Raw genomic sequence first — 26,413 nt, forward strand, 5'->3', positions numbered from 1 at the left:
GACGAAGTGTCGAGGGGTCGGTCATTCATGAAATCCCGTACGCTACCCGTGAAATCCAACTTAAGAAATCCCGTACGCTACCCGTGAAATCCAACTTAAGAAATCCGAAATCAAGGCTGGTTTCGAAATCAAATAAAAAATCCGAAATCAAGGCTGATTACGAAATCAAATAAAAAATCCGAAATCAAGGCTGATTTCGAAATCAAATAAAAAATCCGAAATCAAGGCTGATTTCGAAATCAAATAAAAAATCCGAAATCAAGGCTGATTTCGAAATCAAATAAAAAATCCGAAATCAAGGCTGATTTCGAAATCAAAAAAAAATGCGAAATCAGCAAAGAAATCACGAAATCAGTAAAGAAATCACGAAATCAGTAAAGAAATCACGAAATCAGTAAAGAAATCACGAAATCAGTAAAGAAATCACGAAATCAGTAAAGAAATCGCGAAATCCGTTAAATTCACGACGAATCCAAAATCAAATGAAATCACAAAATCCGACGAAATCACGGGAAAAATCGCAAAATCCAAGGAACTCATGAGATAAACTTCAAAATCCAACGAAATCAAGGGAAAAAATCGACGAAATCAAACGAAATCCGAAGAAATCCGGAGAAATCAAATTGGATTTCGAAATCCCGTACACTTTTTCAAAAACGTCCGACCCCTCGCCAAGTGTGATGTCACCCATTGATAAAAAATGGAACCAAATACATATATGTAAAATCGCTGCAACACTTGGATATGTATGAATTCGGATTCCAAACTTGACGCAAAAGCGGGTCACCAAATGTATGGTGTACAAGCGGATGTGAAGTGGATCTTAAGTGAGTCGGAAGTTGTTAGGTCACGTGACGAAATTATCGAAGCTTTCCAGAGCCTCCTGAGTGATGAGTTTGAATTAAAAATATTATTTTCTGTCTCACTTTGAAAGTTAGGGGTGAGGCTTATCTATACCTTTTTTCTCTCATCAAGGGGAACCTAAGCAAAATGCCTTGTGGAAGGTAAGAGATGGGAATACATTATACATATTTCCATAATATTGAAGTTCCTGTTACCAGCGTCGATTTGGCAGAATGAGAGGGGTGGGGGGGGGTCGAACTTTGGGAACTCGCGACGGTAAAAATAGCTATAATCTAGGACCGTTTTTCTTGTTATTAAGAAAAATTAATTTTAAGTATGTTTAATTTAAATTTTAAAAACTGCCAAAATCTGCGATATTTGGCATTTATACACTGTTGGACTAGGAAATATCAGCGTGACCAATATTGGCCATTTTTAACGTATAGTTGCCTCATAATAATCCGATTGTTTCTTCTTTGGTTGGAATGGCCTATCGAAAGTGAGATAAGACGGCTTTAATATTGCCGCCGTGACGTTGATGCGGCCGCTGCTTTGACGCCATCAATTGGGTCTAAATTGTCGCGGATATAGTCAAATTCTTAGAACAAATAGCTAGATTAAAGGACATTTTAACTTTTCCCTGCTAATTAAACTGGATTACCAATAAAAGATGATTAGACTAGATTATCTGTTAAAGATTATTAAACTAGTTTACCAATTAAACGTACTTAAAATAAATTATCAATTAGAGGTTATTAAACTAGATTACCAATTAGAGGTTATTGAACTAGATTACCAATTAGAGGTTATTAAACTAGATTACCAATTAGAGGTTATTAAACTAGATTACCAATTAGAGGTTATTAAACTAGATTACCAAATAGCGGTAATCAAACTAGATAACCAATTATAGGTAATTAATCTAGATTACCAATTAAGGGTAATTAATCTAGATTACCAATTAAGGGTAATTAATCTAGATTACCAATTAAAGGTAATTAATCTAGATTACCAATTAAGGGTAATTAATCTAGATTACCAATTAAGGGTAATTAATCTAGATTACCAATTAAAGGTAATTAATCTAGATTACCAATTAAGGGTAATTAATCTAGATTACCAATTAAAGGTAATTAATCTAGATTACCAATTAAGGGTAATTAATCTAGATTACCAATTAAGGGTAATTAATCTAGATTACCAATTAAGGGTAATTAATCTAGATTACCAATTAAGGGTAATTAATCTAGATTACCAATTAAGGGTAATTAATCTAGATTACCAATTGCCCTAAAATGTTAAACTTACAGTTTTGGGGACTTGCGCTTACGTAAATACCACTGTCTTAACTGCCAAGCGAAAACACTTTTGGTCATCTTTCCAGTAGTATTTTAAAGTGTAAAACCTAGGGTTAGGAACTTAGGATATGTTTCTCTAGCATGAAACGAAGCAGACTGTATCAAATTCCAAAACAGAGCTGGAAATCAGCTTTTTTTATAATCTTAAAGACGAAAGACGCTATAAAGAGTATATTACACAGAGTCACAGACTTACCAAAATTCAACTTAAGCCTTGGCCAAAACGAACGTCGAAAAATTACTTCAAACGGTATTAAAACCTCTATTAACTGTAATTAGTTACCTGAATTTCTTTTTTAGACAAAAATTGGACCTGATAAAAACAATTTTGGTTTTTAAGGGCGTTATAGTTCATTAGAAAATCCAAATAAAGGTGTTAAAGCTCGGATGAAATATCAAAAAATTAATTAGCGTTGCCCTACTGTCGTCTGCTATGAAATAGGGAATTCGAGGCATAATTAATTAGTTAAATTACAAAAATTAGACTTCATTTATTTAAAAACTAAACAGGTAAGTTTCTCATTTAGTAAATGCTTGTTAATTTGAAAGTATTCCGAAAACTAACTTCGCTGTAGTTTTTCCGTATCGCCTATGACAATTTCCCTAAAAAACCGGGTAAAATGTAATGCTTTTTCTATGGGACGCTAACCCTAAAAAGGGGATTTTTTCGTTTAGCATTACAAACGGGTATCAAGTCATAATCGTCCTTGATTTAGCTCTTGCATGGTTCCGAAACGCGGCATTTATACCCGTGTTTGTTGTAAAATTTCTAATCATAACAAATGTTTGAACTACGCAATTAAAAGCAAATTTCTCATATCGAATAAACTTCATTTCAAATTGCAATACATATAATAATTTCTAGTTTCTGGCCCTTTGTGGGTTCGAAAAAGTGTCGCGGATTGTGTATAAATGCAGTTTTTTAAGGACTGCGAAGCAAAACTCGTTTTTGTATAATATCTGTCCCTTTTTGGGGAGAATCGTTATTTGGGAATAAATTAGTTCTGGAATAGTCAAACTCAACCGTCCAATTTTTTTAAGACTAATTATATAGTATTTCACTAAATCGTAACTTACATTTGGAAATTAGAATGGTCGGATAATACAATGCACTGTATAAAATCACACTATGCTAAATATTCTTTGAAACCATGTGAAAATTATAAAAATTCTCCAACTATTTCTTTGTGATCAGTTAACCTTAGGCTTAGAAAGACAAAAAATAGGCCCAAAAAGTTTTAAAAAAAATCACGGGAACTTAATTAGAGAATCAAAATGGTGAAATTAAGCGCGAGATTTGAATTGAAACTTTTATTGAAATTCAGCGCGTGCTGGCGCGTGAGCTAGCGCGTGGTTTAAAAATTTTTTTTTTTTGAAACCTATACAAAAACGCCAAGTTAACCTTACACTAAGAGAAATGAGATACTATACCTTTTCAGCCTTTGCTAGTGCTGTAAAGTTAGGCTGTGAAAAAAGTGTACCCCCTTGGTCCCGAAAATTTTTCCACCTCTGTCCTCATAATGTTAAGCTCCATAGAGTTTAACATTAGGATTTCGGATTGAGTATAAATAGAAAATCCCTGACGGGATTTTCTTAATGATTTTAGGAATTTCGTTTCTTAAAACGACTCTACTAGATTTAAGGTAAATTAGTGACGAATAAAATAATTAATTTGAGTGATTTATTTATTTATTTATTCAATTAATTAAGAAAAACCTCCTAATTACGTCTGGACTCGAGAGGTTTATTTTGGTTTATCAAATTTTTTATTTTAGCATCCTCTGGGAATTTTACCGCATTTAAAAAGAAATGAATTCTGAAAACGGCGGTGTAACAATAGGAAAATGCGCAACCCTTTCGTTAATACAATTCAGAATGGTGAAAACATAAACAGTTTCGGCCCATTTTTTACAAAAGAGGACGACAGATGTTTTTTGTCCAACACTTTATTCATGGTATGATTAAAAGAAAAAGAAATTTTACATTTCAGAGCAGTCTTCAAATCCATCGATTCATTCGTATGACTTGTACGTTTATGTAATATGAAATGACGCTTCTGCCTGAATCCACAGCCACACTGATGACATTTGAAGGGTTTTTAACCATTGTGAATGCGTTGATGTGAATTCAAATGACTCTTACGCGTACTTGCATATTCACACTGATCACATTTGAATGGTTTTTCACCACTGTGAATGCGTTGATGCGCGATGAAATAACTCTTACTCGCACACGCATAGTTACAGTGATCACATTTGAATGGTTTTTCACCACTGTGAATGCGTTGATGTTCGATCAAATGACTCTTACGCGCACACGCATAGTTACAGTGACCACATTTGAATGGTTTTTCACCACTGTGAATGCGTTGATGCAAGATCAAATAACTCTTATGCGCACACGCATAGTTACAGTGATCACATTTGAATGGTTTTTCACCACTGTGAATGCGTTGATGTTCGATCAAATGACTCTTTTGCGCACACGCATAGTTACAGTGATCACATTTGAATGGTTTTTCACCACTATGAATGCGTTGATGCGCGATCAATTGACTCTTATGCGCACACGCATAGTTACACTGATCACATTTGAATGGTTTTTCACCACTGTGAATGCGTTGATGTGAATTCAAATGACTCTTACGCGCACACGCATAGTTACAGTGATCACATTTGAATGGTTTTTCACCACTATGAATGCGTTGATGCAAGATCAAATAACTCTTACGCGCACACGCATAGTTACAGTGATCACATTTGAATGGTTTTTCACCACTGTGAATGCGTTGATGCGCGATGAAATAACTCTTATGCGCACACGCATAGTTACAGTGATCACATTTGAATGGTTTTTCACCACTGTGAATGCGTTGATGTTCGATCAAAAGACTCTTTTGCGCACACGCATAGTTACAGTGATCACATTTGAATGGTTTTTCACCACTATGAATGCGTTGATGCGCGATCAATTGACTCTTATGCGCACACGCATAGTTACACTGATCACATTTGAATGGTTTTTCACCACTGTGAATGCGTTGATGTGAATTCAAATGACTCTTACGCGCACACGCATAGTTACAGTGATCACATTTGAATGGTTTTTCACCACTGTGAATGCGTTGATGCAAGATCAAATAACTCTTATGCGCACACGCATAGTTACACTGATAACATTTGAATGGTTTTTCACCACTATGAATGCGTTTATGTCTGATCAAATGACTCTTGTTTGTGCTGGCAAAGTCACACTGACCACATTTGAAGCGTTTTCCTTTGTTACCTTTTATAATATGACGTTGTAGACCTCTTTTATATTCAGTAGAATATTTGAACCGAGTTGAACGTTTCTTCCTGCTTTTACCTACAAAAACATAAAAACTCCATATATCCTTTCCAATTTTGCATCAAAAATACAATAATAACACCCAAGGGCATTTCATAATAAAAGGTCTTTAATAAAAACATCCTGAATGAAAGATTAGGAAAGATGGAAACAGAGCTCGTCGAACGATACTTTCGGATAACAAGTTGGGAAAACCAAAATATTACCTCTCCGTGTCAAGAAGATTATATAAACTTAAGTATCCAATGAAAACGTTATTATGTTTCTGAGTTGGGGTTTCCCATTTTTGTTGTTGTTTTGAAAAATATATCGCAATGCACGGGCCTTCATAGATATAGGAGGCAATGAATGAAATATATCACAATGCACGGGCCTTGATAGATATAGGAGGCAATGAAGGAAATATATCACATGCACGGGCCTTGGTAGATATCGGAGGCAATGATAATCCCTCTCTTTGCACGAGAGGTTTATCTTTAATATTTAAATAAATATAATTATTTAAATTATTTTAATCTTCAATAATTAACATTAATAATAGTTAAATCGTTTAAAATAAAGTTATACCTATTATCTTCTCAAACTTTGCTAATATTGACGTTTAAAGTGAAGGGTACCTCTCTTGCCGGCTTTATTCAAATTTGGGGTATATATACGATTCGTTTCCATTATAATAGTAAGGAAAAAGCGCAATTGCGAAAACCTTTGGTGGCGATCCCACTTTAGGGAGGCTAGACGTTTCTCGTAACCCTAGCTGATCGCCGCGTATATCCTAAAACCAAACGATGATAATGGAGTAGAAGCCAATGATACAGATTGGTGTCTATGTGGAATAGACGGAAGACCAGTGGATGGTGGTGTTAGATGCGAGTGTAAGTGCAGACTGGTGTCAATGTGGGATTGACAAAGAACAGAAGATGGTGGTGATTAGAAGCCAGTAAGAACAGACTGGTGTCCGTGTGGGATGGACAAAGACCAGAAGATGGTGGTGTGAGAACTCAAGTAGAGGAGCCATTTCCGTGACTGTGAAAGCAGTTCGGAGATGGCGAACACGTTTGCTCCGATACGCAAACTGCGAACGCGGTCACGTGGGTGTAACAACGGACAGACAGACAGACACACAGACACGGCCGTTACAGAACCTCTCCTGGACTACGTCACACGGAGAGGTAAAAATCGCAGACACCTTTATAGGCTATTCCCGACTATTCTGAGTGCCGGATTAAGCAATTTGGCAACCGGGGCCGAGATAAAACGCGCCCCCTTAAGCCGGGAAAATAGAACATGAAATGTTTGCTAAGGGGGAATAGATTAACTCAATGCGCCCCCAACAAGCCTTGCGCCCGGGGACCAGTGCCCCCCCCCACCTAATCCAGTCCTGTGATCATGGCGTGCTTTGATCGAAACTTTTGACGACACACCTCAAATGCCCAAGATTTTCCCTAATTTGGAGCAAATGCCTCACTCAAGTAAAAGGTTTTCTCCTTTTCACCTAGATAGTGTTGTAAATTAGAGATAATACCGGTTGTTTTTTATCTATATCCAGATTCTATTTTCTATACTTGTGTTTTTATGCATCGCGGTCATTCTTGTAATCTTTATTTTTTATCGCGATGCCTTAACTATACAGGGTGTTTCTGATAAGTCTGCCATAAATCAAGGGGCGTGTTCTTTGGGTCAAACTGAGTGGAAAGTGTCAAAGAACATGGGGTGTACAAGAATTTGCAACGAAGATATGGGCCCCCAAACATTGGCCCCTAAAACAAGAAAATATTCGAAAATGTAGACTAAAACAAATTCAGCCTTATCAACTTGTTTAGAAATAATGAGACAATTTCAATAGTTTCCCTCTAACATCGTTATTGAACTTTCACCTGGCAGAAGTGTATTAAATGAGTAGAAGTATGCCTACTCTAGTAAAGTAAATTCAAAGTATCATGGTACCTTTCGGTTGGTATTACTTTTATTCTTAACAAGTTAACATGGACGTTACAGGTATTGTTCAAAATGTCCACCAACGGCGTTAAGACAAACATGAACCCGTCTTTCGAAAGATTCTTGGACATGTTGGAAGATTCCTGGCATGTTCCTGATTGTTTGACAACCTTCAATAATTCGTCTTCGCAAGTCTTCCTCATCACGGACTTCATTCTTGTACACGATGTCTTTGAGATGACCCCAAAGATAGAAACCGCACGGATTTAAATCCGGAGATCTGGCTGGCCACGCAACTGGTCCTCCACGCCCAATCCACCTCAAATTAAACGTAGCATTAAGATGTTCTCTAACTGCACGGCTGAAATGTGGGGGTGCCCCGTCGTGCATAAACCACATGTCACGAAGTAATGCTAACGGTATGTCCTCGAGTAGTTCAGGTAAAGTGTCTCTTAAGAACGTGAGATATGCTTCACCATTTAGTCTGGGTGGAAGAAAATGCGGACCTAGTAAATGATTACCGACAATGCCGCACCATACGTTTAAAGAAAATTGCTGTTGGTGACTTCTAACACTAGTTGCGTGTGGGTTTAATTGGCGCCATTCGTGGTGGTTGTGATAGTTCAGAATTCCATCCCGGGAAAAATGTGCCTCGTCGGTTACTAAAAGGACCCGTGGAAATTGATTGTCCTCTACTCTGGCCAAAAACCACTCGCAAAAGTCGATGCGTCTTGGATAATCTGCCGGGTTAAGAGCTTGCACCTTTTGAATATGATACGGGTGAAACTGATGTCCGCGGAGAATTCGCCAGACCAAAACGTGATTAACATGTAATTGTCGTCCAACTTGTCTGGTACTTGTCGAGGGGTCCTCATCGAACATGGCAAGGACGTCTTCCTCGATTTCCTCCATGTCTTCTGGAATGTCTCGCTCTCGAACGTTGTTGGGTTGTACTTGTCCGATGTCCCTCAAGCGCCTGTCAACAGCCTCGAACGTACGACGATTTGGTATGCGTCGTTGCGGAAATTGTTCCTGGTATCGCCGCTGTGCTTCCACTGAATTGCCCTGCGCCAGTCCATACATGAGATGCATGTCTGCATATTCTGCATTGGTATACGCCATACTGTACTACCACACGTTCGTTCGAAGTGATACTGTGACGTTATCAACAACATCGCGTTACTTTATAGCAAACCACCGTTTAGTTTTTACGTTTGCGTCATGACTGTCAGCATTGTTTTTTATTCACAAACGTAAACAATAAACGGTGGTTTGCTAAAAAGTCTTTGGGGTCATCTCAAAGATTTTTTTGACATCGTGTACAAGAATGAAGTCCGTGAATAAAAAACAATGCTGACAGTCATGACGCAAACGTAAAAACTAAACGGTGGTTTGCTATAAAGTAACGCGATGTTGTTGATAACGTCACAGTATCACTTCGAACGAACGTGTGGTAGTACAGTATGGCGTATACCAATGCAGAATATGCAGACATGCATCTCATGTATGGACTGGCGCAGGGCAATTCAGTGGAAGCACAGCGGCGATACCAGGAACAATTTCCGCAACGACGCATACCAAATCGTCGTACGTTCGAGGCTGTTGACAGGCGCTTGAGGGACATCGGACAAGTACAACCCAACAACGTTCGAGAGCGAGACATTCCAGAAGACATGGAGGAAATCGAGGAAGACGTCCTTGCCATGTTCGATGAGGACCCCTCGACAAGTACCAGACAAGTTGGACGACAATTACATGTTAATCACGTTTTGGTCTGGCGAATTCTCCGCGGACATCAGTTTCACCCGTATCATATTCAAAAGGTGCAAGCTCTTAACCCGGCAGATTATCCAAGACGCATCGACTTTTGCGAGTGGTTTTTGGCCAGAGTAGAGGACAATCAATTTCCACGGGTCCTTTTAGTAACCGACGAGGCACATTTTTCCCGGGATGGAATTCTGAACTATCACAACCACCACGAATGGCGCCAATTAAACCCACACGCAACTAGTGTTAGAAGTCACCAACAGCAATTTTCTTTAAACGTATGGTGCGGCATTGTCGGTAATCATTTACTAGGTCCGCATTTTCTTCCACCCAGACTAAATGGTGAAGCATATCTCACGTTCTTAAGAGACACTTTACCTGAACTACTCGAGGACATACCGTTAGCATTACTTCGTGACATGTGGTTTATGCACGACGGGGCACCCCCACATTTCAGCCGTGCAGTTAGAGAACATCTTAATGCTACGTTTAATTTGAGGTGGATTGGGCGTGGAGGACCAGTTGCGTGGCCAGCCAGATCTCCGGATTTAAATCCGTGCGATTTCTATCTTTGGGGTCATCTCAAAGACATCGTGTACAAGAATGGAGTCCGTGATGAGGAAGACTTGCGAAGACGAATTATTGAAGGTTGTCAAACAATCAGGAACATGCCAGGAATCTTCCAACATGTCCAAGAATCTTTCGAAAGACGGGTTCATGTTTGTCTTAACGCCGTTGGTGGACATTTTGAACAATACCTGTAACGTCCATGTTAACTTGTTAAGAATAAAAGTAATACCAACCGAAAGGTACCATGATACTTTGAATTTACTTTACTAGAGTAGGCATACTTCTACTCATTTAATACACATCTGCCAGGTGAAAGTTCAATAACGATGTTAGAGGGAAACTATTGAAATTGTCTCATATTTCTAAACAAGTTGATAAGGCTGAATTTGTTTTAGTCTACATTTTCGAATATTTTCTTGTTTTAGGGGCCAATGTTTGGGGGGCCATATCTTCGTTGCAAATTCTTGTACACCCCATGTTCTTTGACACTTTCCACTCAGTTTGACCCAAAGAACACGCCCCTTGATTTATGGCAGACTTATCAGAAACACCCTGTATAACCGGATAACATTCCGATAACGTTTGTCAGTTCCCAGTTATCTGTTCTCAGATATCAGTTGTCAGTAGCGTTCCCGGAAATTAACTTAAATGTTTCAATTAAATTAATAAAGTGTTTTTAACCAATTAAACCCAGAGTCGTTCTTGCGTCAAACAACAACAGGTTATGGGCCCAGCACGCTTCCACTGCGCAGAGGTTTAGAAGTCATACGAAGTTCAACGCCGGGAAGATTATCCTGAAGGTGCGGAGTCAGAAGAATGACCGGAAATCACCTGGGACGAATCGAGACGTTAACGAAAGATAATTATGATACCTGGAAAATGCAAGTGGAAGCCCTGCTTCAAAAGAACGACCTCTGGGAGTACGTAGATGGAACTTCAACAAGGACAACTCTGGTACGGGGAACGGAAGGCAACGCCCAGGCGGTCGCTACCTGGGACAGTAATGATCGAAAAGCAAGAGCGGACCTAATCTTGTCGATCAGTCCGTCGGAGTTGAAGCAAGTAAAGAATTGCAAGACCTCACGGGAAGTATGGCAGAAGCTCGAATCCATCTACCAGTCCAGTGGACCTGCCCGGAAAGCCACGCTGCTGAAGAAACTGACCCTCAAGAAAATGAAGGAGGGAGAAGATGTCCTGGATCACGTCCGAGAATTTTTCGATGCAGTAGACAATTTGGCTGACATGGGAGTAGCTGTAAACAACGATCTACAGGCCATTGTGTTGTTATACAGTCTACCAGAATCGTACGAGAACTTCCGGTGTGCAATAGAGTCCAGGGATACGTTACCTGATCCAGAAGCCTTAAAAATAAAGGTCCTGGAGGAATCGGACGCCAAGAACTCCAGGGAAGACGAACCCGTGCAGAATGCGATGATGGGCAGTAACCACTTTTCCCGGACAACTGCAGAAAGGGGTAGAGGAAGAGGTTCATGTGGACGAGGAAGCACGACCTTTAAGTACAAGTGTCATGGATGCAGGAAACCCGGCCACAAGGTAGCCGATTGCCCCGACAGAAACAATGGTTCAGGCATAAGAACCAGAAAGAAAGAAAACGCCCATCATATACTGGCAGAAAATTTGGCCGAGGAAGAATTCGCATTGCACCTGAAGGCTGATCAAGATTCCTGGTGCCTGGACGGCGGAGCTACCTCACATATGACTTCCAAGAGAGACTGCTTCAATGATTACGAAGAGACCACGAAATCTTTAAACCTGGCCACTACAGAGTCAACGAAGATACGAGGTGTTGGCGAAGTAAAAGTACCCGCAACGAATGGCAGCGACAATCGAATTCTTCGCCTGGAACGAGCCCTTCATGTCCCGGATTTAAGAACAAATCTCCTATCCATTGCCAAGATGACAGACAAAGGACATGAGGTCACATTCAAGAAGTCGCAGCCCTGGATTAAAACGGCAACCGGGGAAGTGATTGCAGTTGCTGACAGAGTTGGAGACCTTTATTTCCTGAGAAAGGCTGAAGAAACTGTCCATGCAGTGCAAGCGGAAATAAAGCCTAGAAGCAACCTGGAGAACTAGCATTTCCTACTCGGTCACTTGAACGAGAGAAGTTTAATGGAAATGGCCCAGAAGAATTTGACTCAACATTGAAAAAGATGGGAGCCTGGGAATCTGCCAAATCTGTATCAAAGGAAAGCAATCGAAGGAGCCGTTCCTGAAAAACGAAGATAGCCGAACCTCGCATGTCCTGGAAATAGTACACTCTGACGTATGCGGGCCGATGAGAGTAACGTCGATGACCGGAGCCAAGTACATCGTCGTTTTCGCTGATGATTATTCCCGGTGGAGTGAAGTCAGTTTTTTAAAACACAAGAGCGAAGTGTTGAAAGCCTTCAAAGAATTCAAGCATCGAGCTGAAGTGGAAACCGGTTCCGATAACGGAACCGAATACTGCAACAATGAATTCGACAGATTCCTGAAAGACTCTGGGATAAAAAGAAGACTCACCGTTCCATACACCCCGGAACAGAATGGCATTGCTGAAAGAAAGAACAGAACACTCCTGGATATGGCCCGATGTATGATGATACAAGCGCAACTTCCACCATCATTCTGGGCAGAAGCGATGGCCACGGCTAATTACATTCGAAACCGTTGTCCTTCCCGGAGCATAAATGGAGAAGTACCATTTACCAGATGGACCGGAAAGAAGCCATCCCTGCAACATTTGAAGATTTTCGGCGACAAAGCTTTGCTGTTGGACGAAAATAAAAGGAAGGGGAAGTTTGCAGCCAGGAGCAAAGAATGCGTTTTCATCGGCTATTCTCAAGTCTGGAAGGCCTATCGACTCGGGTTCCGTCCGAGAAGCAAATTTACCGAAGTCGAAATGTCAAGTTCCAGGGAGAATTTAATAAACAAGGCGGATATGATGATTTCGTCACTTAAGAAGTCAACCTGAAATACGGAAGCAAAGCTAAAGGCGAAATCGAAGTCCCGGCCACTACACACGCTGCAAAACCGTCAGGCAGAGAAGAATTCAAAGAAGTCAAAAAGGAGTTCAAAGATGAAACCCCGGAAGAATCTAATGACCAGGAAAACGAGGACATCTTCGAAGAGCCCTCAGAAACCCTCATTCTGAAGAAAGGTCCCGGAAGACCGAAGAAAATAAGAACTGGAGTACCCGGACGACCGAAGAAATCGTTCAACATGATTCCGAGCGTCTCAGAAGAGTCTACTGAAGAGGCTACTGACGAGCAAGAAACCCTGTCCGATGAGTTAGCAAACCTAGCTATCTTATCAGAACCTTTGTCCATGAATCAAGCCCTGGCTTCTCCGTACGCAAACGATTGGAGGAAAGCAGTAACGGAAGAGTTCGTTTCGCTTATCAAGTGCGAAACCTGGGACATCGTTGACTGTCCGGAAAACCAGAAGGTCCTTGGAAATCGTCTAGTCTTCCGAACGAAGTACTTACCCAGCGGAGAAGTAGAGAAAAGGAAAGCCAGGCTCGTAGCGAAAGGTTTTGCCCAGAGACCAGGGATCGACTACCAAGAGACGTTCGCACCCGTCATTAGATCCAGCTCCATAAGACTGCTTATGGCCCTTGCTGTGGAAATCGGTTTGGAAGTCCACCAAATGGATGTCGTCACGGCCTATCTTAATGGCGAACTCGAGGAAGAAATATATATGGTCGTCCCGGAAGGACTAACAGAATCTCTCGAAAAAATCGTCAAGTCAACCCGGTTCGACAAGTCAATCATTGCCAGAGCAAAGAAATGGACCAGCGACCTGGAAGAAGAGGGACATAAAGTCTGTCGTATCAAGAAATCCCTCTACGGCCTAAAACAATCGGGCCGTCAATGGTACAAGAAGTTACATCAAAGACTTTCGGATATTGGAATGAAACCATTGAAGAGCGACCCCTGCTTATACGTTTTACGAGTCGCGGAAGATGTTATGATCATTGGAGTCTACGTAGACGATCTGATCCTTGCAAGCAACAACCCGGATTGGATGATTGATGTAAAGCTTGAACTTGGGAAAAAATTCGATATGAAGGACCTGGGGCCAATCCATCACTGTCTCGGAATGGAATTTCACCAAGATCTAAAACAAAATACCATCCGGATTTCCCAAGCGAAATATGCAGAAACGGTTCTGAAACGTTTCAACATGCAAGACTCCAAAGCAATAGCGACTCCAATGGATGCCAACAACAAGTTGCAAAATCCAGAACACCCAGCAGCAGAAGACATCAGTCGAATTCCGTATCAATCTCTGGTCGGCTCTCTCATGTACCTGGTAGTGTCATCACGACCGGATATGGCGTATTCAGTCAGCGCATTGAGCCAGTTCAATACAAGTTATGACGAAACTCATTGGATTGCCGGGAAAAGAGTTCTGAGATACCTGAAGGGAACTCTTCATCATGGGTTGCTTTATCGGAAGACCGGATTGCCAATCCAGGGTTTCGTTGATGCAGACTATGGAGGCTGTCCGAAAGATAGGAAATCATATACTGGATATGTTTTCAAACTAGCCGGCGCTGCAGTATCCTGGGAAGCCCGGAAACAGCGAACTGTTGCCTTGTCCAGTACAGAAGCAGAATATATGGCAATGTCCGACGCAACCAAAGAAGCCATATATCTCAAGGGACTTCTCAACGAACTTGGAGTATCAGTTCAGGCGATCGAGCTGTACAACGACAACCAGGGTCCCCAGAAACTCGTTCAGAATCCTGTTTTCCATGCCAGAACGAAGCACATTGATATCCGGCACCACTTCATTCGAGACACCTACGACCAGGGACATATAGCCTTGCGGTATCTACCAACAGAGGAAATGCCAGCCGACATCTGTACGAAGAGCCTGTTCCGTCCGAAGCACCTCTTCTGCGTCAAAGCCCTTGGACTGGAAATAATTAAATGACCACCCCCTGGATAGAAGATTGAAACCACCGATATTAAGAGGGACTGTTGTAAATTAGAGATAGTACCGGTTGTTTTTTATCTATATCCAGATTCTATTTTCTATACTTGTGTCTTTTATGCATCGCGGTCATTCTTGTAATCTTTATTTTTTATCGCGATGCTTTAACTATATAACCGGATAACATTCCGATAACGTTTGTCAGTTCCCAGTTATCTGTTCTCTGATATCAGTTGTCAGTAGCGTTCCCGGAAATTAACTTAAATGTTTCAATTAAATTAATAAAGAGTTTATAACCAATTAAACCCAGAGTCGTTCTTACGTCAAACAACAACAGATGGCTTCCGTTTTACATAATGAGAAATGAACCCAAGATCCCATTGGAATACACAATGCGGGAAAAATTACTTTTGCGAACGAGACCACGCGGTATTACCTTCGGAATTCTTTCGAGCGACATTTTCAAATGTCTCCGAGTCGGACACCGAACTGTTCTTTTCAGCTTCAATCGGAACTTCGGGTTCATCGATTTCCATCGAGACGGAGGTCAATTCTGATAGTTCATTTGGGTTACATTCTAGTTTAGGTACACGCACTGGCACACTCAATGACACCGAATCAGCAAACTCCCGATTTGGCAAGGACAGTTTCTCAGTTTGATTTTGTCTACTATCATCAGTTTTCTTTGCTTCTGTCAAACTGATTCCGGACTGGTTGTCATCAAGATCGTTTTCTGGGGAATCGCTTTCGACATCTGCCTCGAGAGAAAGATCCAAATGTTTTTCGACTTCAACATTCAATTCCGGAACACGAAATTTCAGTGACCGAGTTGTAATATCCTTTGTTGAGTCACTTTGCGATTTACGATAAGAATCGTTAACGTTAATATTGTTCTCGAGAGATTCACGTGGCGAATCGCTTTCCGTCGTTGAGTCGGGAGACATTTCGACTTGGTTTTTGACCTCGAGGTCAGGTGAAGGCGCGCAAAGAGGCAAACTGTCACTGTATTTCATTTTAGCGACACTTACACTCAGCCCCATTTTTTCAGCCTTTTTCAAGGGAATTTTAGTTTCGGTGTTTGTATCGCCAATCTCCGCAACGCCTTGAGGCTCAGAAACAGATGGTGATTTTGGAATAATATCTTCTTTACCCAGCATGCCTTGGACATTGACAGCTTCGGCATTTCGCAATGAGCCTATTTAATGAAAAACATTAAAATTAATAAGTGTCTTATTAAGTGAGAACTACATCAGGTTGGGTAAGCGTTACTATAATGCCACATGATGTCTTTGGCAATTAGTAAGCCTTTTAAACAATACATTACACGGACTATGTCAATTACCAGCAATAGGCGGCGTCAATTAGAAGCATAATTAATTAACATCAGTGAAGCGATCGAAATTTACGTACCATTACCAGATTTCTTGAGTTTATTGGCCTCCGTGTCAAGTAGATTTTGGGAAATGTCGTTGATTATCTCAGAAGCTGTACTTGGAAAACTATTCAAATAAAAACAGTACCGTTTTCAATATAAATAAAATCTGCGAGAGATTGCCATGTTTAGTGTAATATAAACGGTCTATGGACGGTTATAGCGACAATAGTTTTGCCATTATCGACTAAACATCCAAAACACCCCCAAGTCGCCCCTTTAAATACCTTTGAATTTCCTCTTTTGGTTGTTGCTGCATCACAATTGAAAGGGTTACTTCCTGGCCATTCATTCCAGAATCATTTTCATCGGGTTCAGTTTTCACATCATTAGCTAATTGATGTATTCCACTTTTCTCCTATTTTTTAATTAATTAACAATAATTGAACTCGCATTCTTAACCCGATTCTCTTTTCTAAAGACTATGAAAATAAAGAATGTATTCCATACCATCGGTTGACCTTTGATTCTCCTTTCCAGCTCTTTAATGACCAAATTAAGTCTTTCAATTTCGTGTAATTGCATATTTATCATTAATGTTGTTTTGTCTCTCTCTTTTTCCATGTTTGAAATTAAAACATTACACTAAACAAAAAAAGATTCCGTTACAACCCTCAAGTTAATATTCTCGGGACTTTCTTTGGCCGAACGTATTTTAAAGGGAAGAAGGGGGATCAGCAACAAAGCTCCTCGTTGGGTTTCTTTGTTAATAAAGAGGGACATGTTACCAATATACCCTGAGATTAGAGACAATCCTGTTAGGTGTTGTCACCAATAATCTTAACCCATAGAGTTTGGTTCTACTTCCCGGGTTTCGGCACCATGTTTCGCTTTCATAGCTTTATTCTCTTAATCCGTTACTTTTAAAATTTTGGGAGAGCTCAAATTTTTATAAGTGTTCCGACCGACTGAAAAATCGAAACCTTAAGTCCCCGTTCGTCGCGTAACTTATAAGAATCACTCCAATCAATAACAAAGTCACTCAGTTTTTTGCTTTAGACGAATTCAACGTTTTATTCAATTCCAATCAACTCAATAAGGGACACAAGAAAAAATTGGGTTTGATCCTAAAATGGTCTCTCGTTGGTTTTAAGCTTAATTTCACAATTCTAATAAAAGGTACCCTCTGTGCTTTGAAAAATACCTCGGCTTCCAGTTTGCTGATTCGATCATCCTTGGCTTTTAGTTCATTGATCAGATCATCTTTGCTTAAGTGATCGTAGTTACGATTTTCCTCATCTTTCAGTTCCTAAAAACAAAGTTTCCGTTCTATTTGCCCCAAACAGGGAATATCTGAATAATTTCGGAAATACCTCTTTAATCGCCACCCTTTGAAGATTTACTAAACTCATTTCGGAACTTAGTAAAGGGAGTTTGTGAAATTGTAAATCTTTCCTAAAGTAAAATATTTATTCAAACTGAAGGTGTACCAAAAACGAACAAATAACAAAAAAGGGTTCCCCATACATTGTAGATTTCCCTATCAAAGCTTAAAGATCGAAAATTGATAGCAAAGCTTAACTAGTGCAAAAATTTAAGGTTGTCACAACCATCACAACTAATATAGTGTAATTTTGTCCCAGACTACTGAATTCCTCAAGCGCATTTTATGAATACAACTACAACTAGCACCAGAAGGTTATAATAGAAGAAGTATGACACTCTTTATTCTCTTAATGCTTTAGTTATGTAACGTCATTCTTCCCAGGCTCCCCCTTTTAGTTTGCTTTCCCGCTCATCAAACTACAAATGGCCATCGCACCGTAAGGTGAATTCAATAGTTGTTTGGCCCTAAATCCCCAGCAATCATCCCACAAACCTCGTCTTGACGTGGGACAAAATGCACAAGCGCGTCTTGCCAAATATTTAAACGCTAATAGAGTAATGATGAGGGAACTATTTATCGTGTATGTGATTCGGATTAGTAACCTTGCTCTAAGTGTTCCGATGTTGGGAAGAGCGACGTTACACTCACCCAGCTTTGTGGTACACTTCTCTCGAAGAGAAGTATTATATACTTCTGCTAGCACTTAAAAATTATTTATTGTGCTAGTACTTTTAGTTTTTGAAATAGCAATAATTATCCACTCCTTTTCAAGGCATAGTAGTTTCGATAGGTTTGGATCCGTTACGTGCCTTATTTACATTTAAGTTGCATTATATTCATCACTTACCAGCTTAAACGTTCGACCATAACACGACAGTCTTTCACTAAATCCATCATACTTGGTAAAGCTTCCCTGTTAAGATAACGTTTATTTAATATTACTTGGTACAGTACAGGTCTGAAAGCCCGTATGCCCTATTGACCACAATCATAGCTGTCCGCGCTCACTTCATTTCAGTGAGCCCGAGCGCAGATTGAGCGAGGCTATTCAAAATGACAAATAAGTTTAGAGCCCGAGCCAAGCCTGAAATTTTATGAAAAACATTTCTGAGGTTGAGCCCGGGCTCACGATACGTCAAATTGTACGCCTTTCTTGAGCTCCAGCGAGGTGAATTCAAAACTACGAGCCCGAACATTTTGAAAGCAAGTTCACTTGAGCTAGCTAAATTGACTGAGCCAGAGCTCCAGGAGAGACCGCGAAAGATATTAGAGCTAGGTTGGGCTCGAGGCTTCGAGCAGAACCCGTCAAAATTATGTGAATGAACCCGAGCCGAGCTCATTTACAAAAACTAAGCTTGAGCTCACATTGAGCTCTAAGGAAAAATTGTTTAAATTTTGAGCCCGAGCCAAGGTGAGCTCGCTGTGAATATTTATACGACGATGCCGCCATCAATAGTGAGAAAATGTTTTTAGTAGAATAGTAGTAACAAGTTGGGAAACCAAAATGAACCTTTCCTAGTCTAGACGCAATTAAGAGGTTTTTCTTAAATAGTTAAATATACTTGATATTAATTATTTTAATCGTCATTAATTGACCTTAGACTATTTTACCTAGACTGAAAATCTAAACCGATGACGGAGAAAATACTATGGATAGCTACATTTTGACTACTACCGATCGGCCCGATTCTCTTTAAAAAAAAAATAAGAGACCGGTGTAATTATCCCTGGTTTCATTTTGCATGTTCATTCTGTACCGGCCTCTCAAGTACGACACTAAGGACCCCTAATTAAAAGGCCAATATATTGCTCCCCCATTTCATTTTGCTTGTTTATTCACGAAGGGCAAAGTATGCGCCTCTATTCACGGCAGAAATACAGTAAAATTGCAATATTTTGGAAAAGGCGGCAATTTATGATGCTGATCAGAACAAAAACGGGGGCATATTTACCAACGATTAGTTGGCACAATGTAGCAAATCATACTATTTTCTCCATTACAGGTTTTGCTTTTCCCGTAGGGGGAATACTACTATCCTACTAATCAATTTCCTACTATGGAAAACGGCTTTAAAAAAGGAATGAGCCCCAGTATTTTACAAAAGTATATAACATACATAGCCATAAACAAAGATTTAGCGTTTTGTTTAGCGTTACCAAAGGGCGTTTCCTATCAGTTTTATATAAATTCTTACCAGTCAGGGATAATATGAACGTTTCAATTTTACAGTAAGGAGGAACCGTCACCTTAAAAAAGAGGGAACTGCATGTCCATTCGACTCGTTAATCTTCAGCACACGACACGACAACACATTCACAGTCTATAGTTCAAATTGTTCGCAGAAGCAGTGCCGTCATAATTCGCTACGGCCTCTTGAAGACTCACCTATAGTCAGGAAACCCTTGTATTTTACTTGGCAAAATTAGCCAAGTTTGATTTTATAAGTGAAATAGATTAAACACATCATAAACTATCGATTTATACTTGTCTTCAAAATTTTATCAGCTGAAATTAATTAGTTTTAACTCTTTCAATTAAACGAAAATTCACCTTTTGTTGCTGTAATTTTGTGATTCTTAGACCTATAGCTTTTAACTTCGCTACGCTTCCCATACGCTTAACACTACTTACCTATCTTCCACAAAATCTAAGCAACATAATATATTATATTTAAATAAACTAAATTCAACCAAGTAAAGTATATTTAACATATTTAATGCATATTTTTGGTTTTTTATGCTTGAAAGTGAATTTTTAAAACAATTTAAATCAGGTAAATTACAATATGCAACTCATAAAAAGTTCAAATTAGCAAAGTCTCTTCTTCAATATTTTGAATAATTTTTCTATTATGACATGATTCGTTGCAACTACAAAGGTCCGTACAGTTCAAATTCTATGAGAGCGGTTGCTCTCATAGATAAGACTTCATACTGACTTTAATGTATAAGGAGGGTTTTTTGTTTGGATGTAACTTTTTTCGTATTATGTTGATTGTTTTGAAAAAATTCCACGGATCTACAATCCAAGCCCTTAATATGGGGTTAAAATTTCAAAGAGATCCATTAATTAGTATATTTTATAAAAATAAAGTTGCAAAGGGTGGTTTTCATTTCCATAAAATGATTCAGTCATTTTGGCAAAAAAAGGGAAATTTTCCCATAGGAATAACATGGGAAATGTTTGCTGTGATGGCCAAAGTGGCTCGATCATTTTTTGAAGACTATTTGTTCGATAGGTCTGAAAACGGTTTTAAATGAAAGGTCGAACATTAAACTGGTGCCTTTTGAAGTTTCATTAAGGCCCCGTCAGAGAAAAAAGTTTCGGAATTTTTCCGATAGGGGCTAAAATTTAGTAATAGTGTACATTTGTCTCGTTTTGACGAATTTTTTCCTCAACTTTAATACCACTACAATTGCCTTACAGCAAAGGTAAAGGTGTAGCCTTGTTATAAATGTATAAGAAAATATGGCAACAACGTGTTCGGTCCTGGTGACAACTAAATCTGTAACGAGTATAGGGCCGGTAATCCGACGCGAATCTATTCTATTCAAAGTTCCCAGCCCCTTTCCATAAGTGAGTGGGAGTGTCTCCGGGCTGCGCTGCCTCGGGGCAATTAGACAATGGGTACAAGTGCAAATAAGGGGAAAAGTTTTGTGGATGGAAGAAGTATTCGTGTTGAGTTGGATCTCGCGTTAGGTTTTCACCCAGGAAAACTCGAGGGGTAAATCACCGAGGGGCTAGTCATTTGCCAAAATTTTGTACACCTGATTACTGATTTCTGAATTTTTATATGAATTCCTATGGTTACTGGACGAATTCCTTGATTTCTGTGATTACGATTATTTTCGGTGATTTCCATAATCATTACACTGATTTCCCGTTATTGCCGCGGATTACTTGTGATTTCCGTTTGAATTCCAATGAATTCCGGTGATTTTTTGGTGAATGCCGTGATTACCACTGGATTCCTCGTGAATTTCGATGAATACAGTGATTATTTCGATTTCAACTGATTATGATTTTTATTTTGGATTTTCGAATTCCTCCATTGATTATGCGTGATTATTTCACGAAAGGCGTGATTACCGAGGTGATTACAAAAGATTACTAGTAAATCATGTGATTATTTCTAATTTTCTCAAGATTTCACGTGATTTCCATTGATTATCGGAGATTTCTGATTACCTTTGATTACCCGCAGGAATGATTTTGATTACTGATGATTTTCAAAGAATTCTAGAAATCAAGTAATCGATTTCTGCGGTTTTGTACACATGATTATTCAAGTGACTAACCCCTCGTAAATCACTCTTTGGAAAGGTAATACAATGTCGCGAAAATTTGATATTATTTGGTAATGCAGAGTAAAGTGTACACCGGAATACACATTTGACTTGCCCCTCGGGAAAACTACATTTCAATACATTTGAAAACAAACTCTTTCATACCCTCAGTTATTGATTGAGAAAAGCTTAGGCGTATGACTACATAAGGTAGAAATATCTTAGAAAAGAAAGTAGTTTCAAATTCTGCGGGTTGGTTTAATTATAGTTTATCGTAAATTCCGCAAGCGCCCATTTCTACAACATTCTGCTTGTTGTAGAAGGGAAATGTCACAGCTTCCGCCACATTTTCCTTCTCCATTGGTCCCACCACAAAGAGGAGTAGGAACGTTTTCTAGGAATTTAGTTTGCCAATTTCGAGCGATGCCATGGAGCCGTAACAACAGGAGTTCTAGTTTAAAACGCCTTTACATATAGTTATTTGTAATCCGGGCATCCTTTGTTATTGCTCCATGCCAGCGTTACGAGAGAAGTAAAAGGAAAACGCCAAAGAACACCCCTTCCCTAACAGGCAATAAAACAAGCGGCTAACATCCTGGGGGTAACATGTTAGTATAGGGCGCTGTAGGTTAGCTGTGGCATAGGAGCTAGCCACCACCCCTCTATGCATTGTAAAGGGGCCCACCTGTAAATAAGCCACAGGCTTAGTGTGGAAATCCCTTCGTAGACATAGCTAAAAAAAAAACTCAAAATACAGGGTGTTACACAATAGTGTATAACAAATTCTGTTTGGTATTTCTATACGTCAGAAAGACTAAAAACTTCAGATATATACGTATAATTAAATATTGCTGTCAAGAATGATTAAATTTACTCGAAAATTCAAATTGTTTTCAGAATTGTCAAATTATAACATTTTTATGAACACAGCACCCTGTATATTCAAGTCTCTTTCTGCCCTCGCTAGCCGCCAAAATTCGTATTACTCAACGAGCACCATCTGCGGAAAAAAACTGAACTAGCGACCAAAACATAAAGCACTGAAATATTAGGGGCTGAACATTCTAGGGAGCTAATCTAAATAAATTTAGGATTAAAAAATGTGGAAAAATACCTAAAAATAGCGCCATCACATGGTCTGTCCGGTGATCTATTTTATAATTGTCTGCGATAACAACTTAAGTTCTAGCCTTGAAAATAGTGAAATTTAGATTTTGGGAAAATCAATTAGCTTTAAATATCTTTTCAATGGAAAAGCTGATTATAATTTCACATAGGTCACTGGATAGCCTAGGGTATGACTGAAAATTGGTTGCCAAAATTGTTAAAAAATTGCTATCGGGGATGAGTATGAACTCCTCCGACCTGGACCCCATCAAGCTTTATAGAACAATTTTAGAATTTAAATATTATTACGTATAATTAACGTATCAAATCGAACACTAGCTTAAATTCTAGTTCAAGACTGGCTGCTTTAATGTAAAAAATACCATGTTCCTGTGTTATATCCTTCAATGTGTAAAAACCGTTCAAAAGTTCGTGAAAACCCTCGTTTTTGGATTTTTTTTCTCTGACGGGGCTTTAAAAACAATTAAGTTGAAGTATTGTTTTTCTTAATTTTAGTTACATACTCTAAATTGCGTTGTTTACCCTGAAACTGCGGAACATACGACTTTTTAGTGGTATGGATTAGGTAGTCGTTTCACCGCGATTATACCGCCTTTATAGACGATTATACTAGGTTAGCGATCGAGGGTGATTAAACTAGGTTAGCGATCAAGGGTTAATTCTGGGAACGTTTCGTTTCGTAACTGCGAAGGGACACCGAGAAAAACGTCCCAGAAATCTGGCCTAATTCCAGCTCTTTAGACCAAACGCCTGTAGAAATGTTTACCGGCTTGGGCAGTAAAGGAATGCGATGAATACAACACCATTAAGGGGCTAACAAAAAACAATTTAGGTTTCTTTGTTTAGTTTTGATGTGAAATATCCTCAAACATAGCGTTTCCCCTATGTTTTTACCCTTTAATTTTGAAAACACCTTTTATAAAAGCCCAAAAAATGTTCTTCCTTATTGATTTTGCCCCGTATAAAAGAAGTAAGTGAATATAAGGCCATCTTTAAAAGCCCCGATCGCTTTCCCTTCACTTTGACCTCCCGCTTATAGTTTGCCTGTCGAAGAGAGGCTTAAACACCACTTGATGCGTATCCGAGATGTCAGCCATTTTGTTAGTTTATTTTACATACATGTTTTGCAATAAATCTTGAATCTTGAATCTTGAATCATTCCCAATGTTTTTTTCCCTTCTATTCCAGAATTCTATGAGAGCGGTAGCTCTCTTAGATAAGACTTCATACTGCTCTTAATGTATAAGGAGGGTTTTTTGTTTGGATGTAACTTTTTTTGTATTGTATAACTGGTAATTAAGCTAGATTACCGACGACTGGTAATTAAGCTAGATTACCGACGACTGGTAATTAAGCTAGATTACCGACGACTGGTAATTAAGCTAGATTACCGCCGACTGGTAATTAAGCTAGATTACCGACGTCTGGTAATTAAGCTAGATTACCGACGACTGGTAATTAAGCCGGATTACCGACGACTGGTACTTAAGCTAAATTACCGACGACTGGTAATTAAGCTAGATTACCGACGACTGGTAATTAAGCTAGATTACCGACGACTGGTAATTTAGCTAGATTACCGACGACTGGTAATTAAACTAGATTACCGCCAACTGGTAATTAAGCTAGATTACCGACGGCTGGTAATTAAGCTAGATTACCGACGACTGGTATCTAAGCTTGATTACCGACGACTGGTATCTAAGCTAGATTACCGACGACTAGTATCTAAGGTAGATTACCGACTACTGGTAATTAAGCTAGATTACCGACGACTGGTAATTAAGCCGGATTACCGACGACTGGTAATTAAGCTACATTACCGACGACTGGTAATTAAGCTACATTACCGACGACTGGTAATTAAGCTACATTACCGACGACTGGTAATTAAGCTACATTACCGACGACTGGTAATTTAGCCGGATTACCGACGACTGGTAAAGCTTTTTCCCTCCTGTGTTTTCTAAACAATTTTAGTTAATATGAAGACTGAAGTAACAGATATTAATAAAAACTGTCATTGTAGACAAAGACCAGAAAGTGTGAAAGATAAGTTTAGAAAATTAACTGCCTGAAGAAACAGATATTCAAATTTTCACTTTTCAAGACATGATTATAAAATATCAATTATTTTAAAAAATTCTTATCTTACTTTTTTTCACCAAAATTTCATTTTCCCAAAATATTTCTCAACAATATTTACCCATGTATTTTGTTCTCAATAGTAGTTCAAGATAAAATGGCACCTAGAAGAATTTAAGGGATACTAACTTGATACTAGGTTTTACTTTCGACTAACATTTGATTCTATGAGATTCAAATACTTGGATATCTGAAAAGATTTCTGTTAAAGAGTTTAAATTTTTACATTTTAAAGTAGAAATTGTAACGACCACGAAAAAAAATGTTCTTCATACTTATAATTCCGTATTTACTTCTTGCATGCCAAGCCAGTATGAATTATTACCCCTACACCTGGATAGTAAACGCTACGTAAATATTCACGATAAAGACAAGATATTTTAAGAAGAATAAAATGACACTTTTTGGTTGGAATTCGAAAGGAGTGGTTGATTTTTGGACTCTCTCCGAAAAGTCCCCTAACTCGTTGGGGTTACTATATAACATAGCGTTATAAAATATTGCGAAGCGGAATAAACATAGGCCTTTTCATTGTGATTTAGTTATTTGTGTCGAAAAGATCTGTAGATTGATCGTGATCTTTGCGAGCTATACAGCACTTTAATATTTAATACTTCAAAAACATTACAATTGAAGAATAGGTTTTGTTAATTTTACATACGGTCTACATTTTATCAGCTTTCAACGATTTTCTGTCCATTTTATCAGCTTTCAACGATTTTCTGTCCATTTTATCAGCTTTCAACGATTTTCTGTCCATTTTATTCTCTTTATAGGGCCGAATTCTCTACCTAATTGTAAATTTTTGAGAGAAAATAAGATGCAAACGCGTACTATTTTTAAAATGACGCTCATGTTTCTTGTTTAAATATTTTACCGAAGTAATTTTGGTGAAAAAAGTAAGATAAGAATTTTTTAAAATAATCGATGTTTTATAATCATGTCTTGAAAAGTGAAATTTTGAATATCTGTTACTTCAGGCAGGGTAATTTTCAACACTTAGCTTTTACACTTTCCGGTCTTTGTCCACAATGACAGTTTTTATTAATCGTTGTTGGGGTTAAAGCAAAGCGCGGGTCCAGCGGATACCCTACAAGTTGACTTTCCTCACGAACTCAAGGTTTGGCTTGGCGAACGCAGGAGACTCTAAATTTCCAAAATATGTTAAAGAGGCAAACGCTTGAATTCAAACGTCAACAATAACTATATTTAAAATGATTTTAGGAATTTCGTTTCTTAAACCGACTCTACTAGATTTAAGGTAAATTAGTGACGAATAAAATAATTAATTTCAGTAACATTTATTCAATTAGTTAAAGGGAGGGTGAA

At 38.9% G+C, this 26,413-nt stretch overlaps 1 protein-coding gene across 4 annotated transcripts; it reads right to left on the reverse strand.

Annotated features, from left to right (window-relative positions):
- Nucleotides 1-3,872: 3,872 nt before the first annotated feature.
- LOC149629061 (uncharacterized) lies at nt 3,873-19,916 on the reverse strand. Of its 4 annotated transcripts, none has more exons than XM_089851448.1 (9): nt 19,772-19,916; nt 18,372-18,437; nt 17,511-17,592; nt 17,342-17,446; nt 16,648-16,782; nt 16,425-16,555; nt 16,176-16,264; nt 15,202-15,960; nt 3,873-5,567 (listed from the first exon to the last, which is right to left on the reverse strand). In XM_089851448.1, exons 2-9 carry the CDS (start codon nt 18,419-18,421, stop codon nt 4,300-4,302), a joined length of 2,619 nt encoding a protein of 872 aa, XP_089707574.1. In that variant the 5' UTR covers nt 18,422-18,437; nt 19,772-19,916; the 3' UTR covers nt 3,873-4,299. The 4 variants fall into 4 exon arrangements, with proteins under 4 accessions (XP_089707574.1, XP_089707572.1, XP_089707573.1 ...); XM_089851446.1 differs by having other exon boundaries at nt 19,720-19,916; XM_089851447.1 differs by having other exon boundaries at nt 18,372-18,568; nt 19,720-19,916.
- Nucleotides 19,917-26,413: the final 6,497 nt, after the last annotated feature.

This window comes from Phalangium opilio, unplaced genomic scaffold (genome assembly GCF_054372755.1).
Source record: "Phalangium opilio isolate 3A_F unplaced genomic scaffold, DU_Popi_V2 ptg000105l_1, whole genome shotgun sequence".
NCBI lineage: Eukaryota > Metazoa > Arthropoda > Arachnida > Opiliones > Phalangiidae > Phalangium > Phalangium opilio.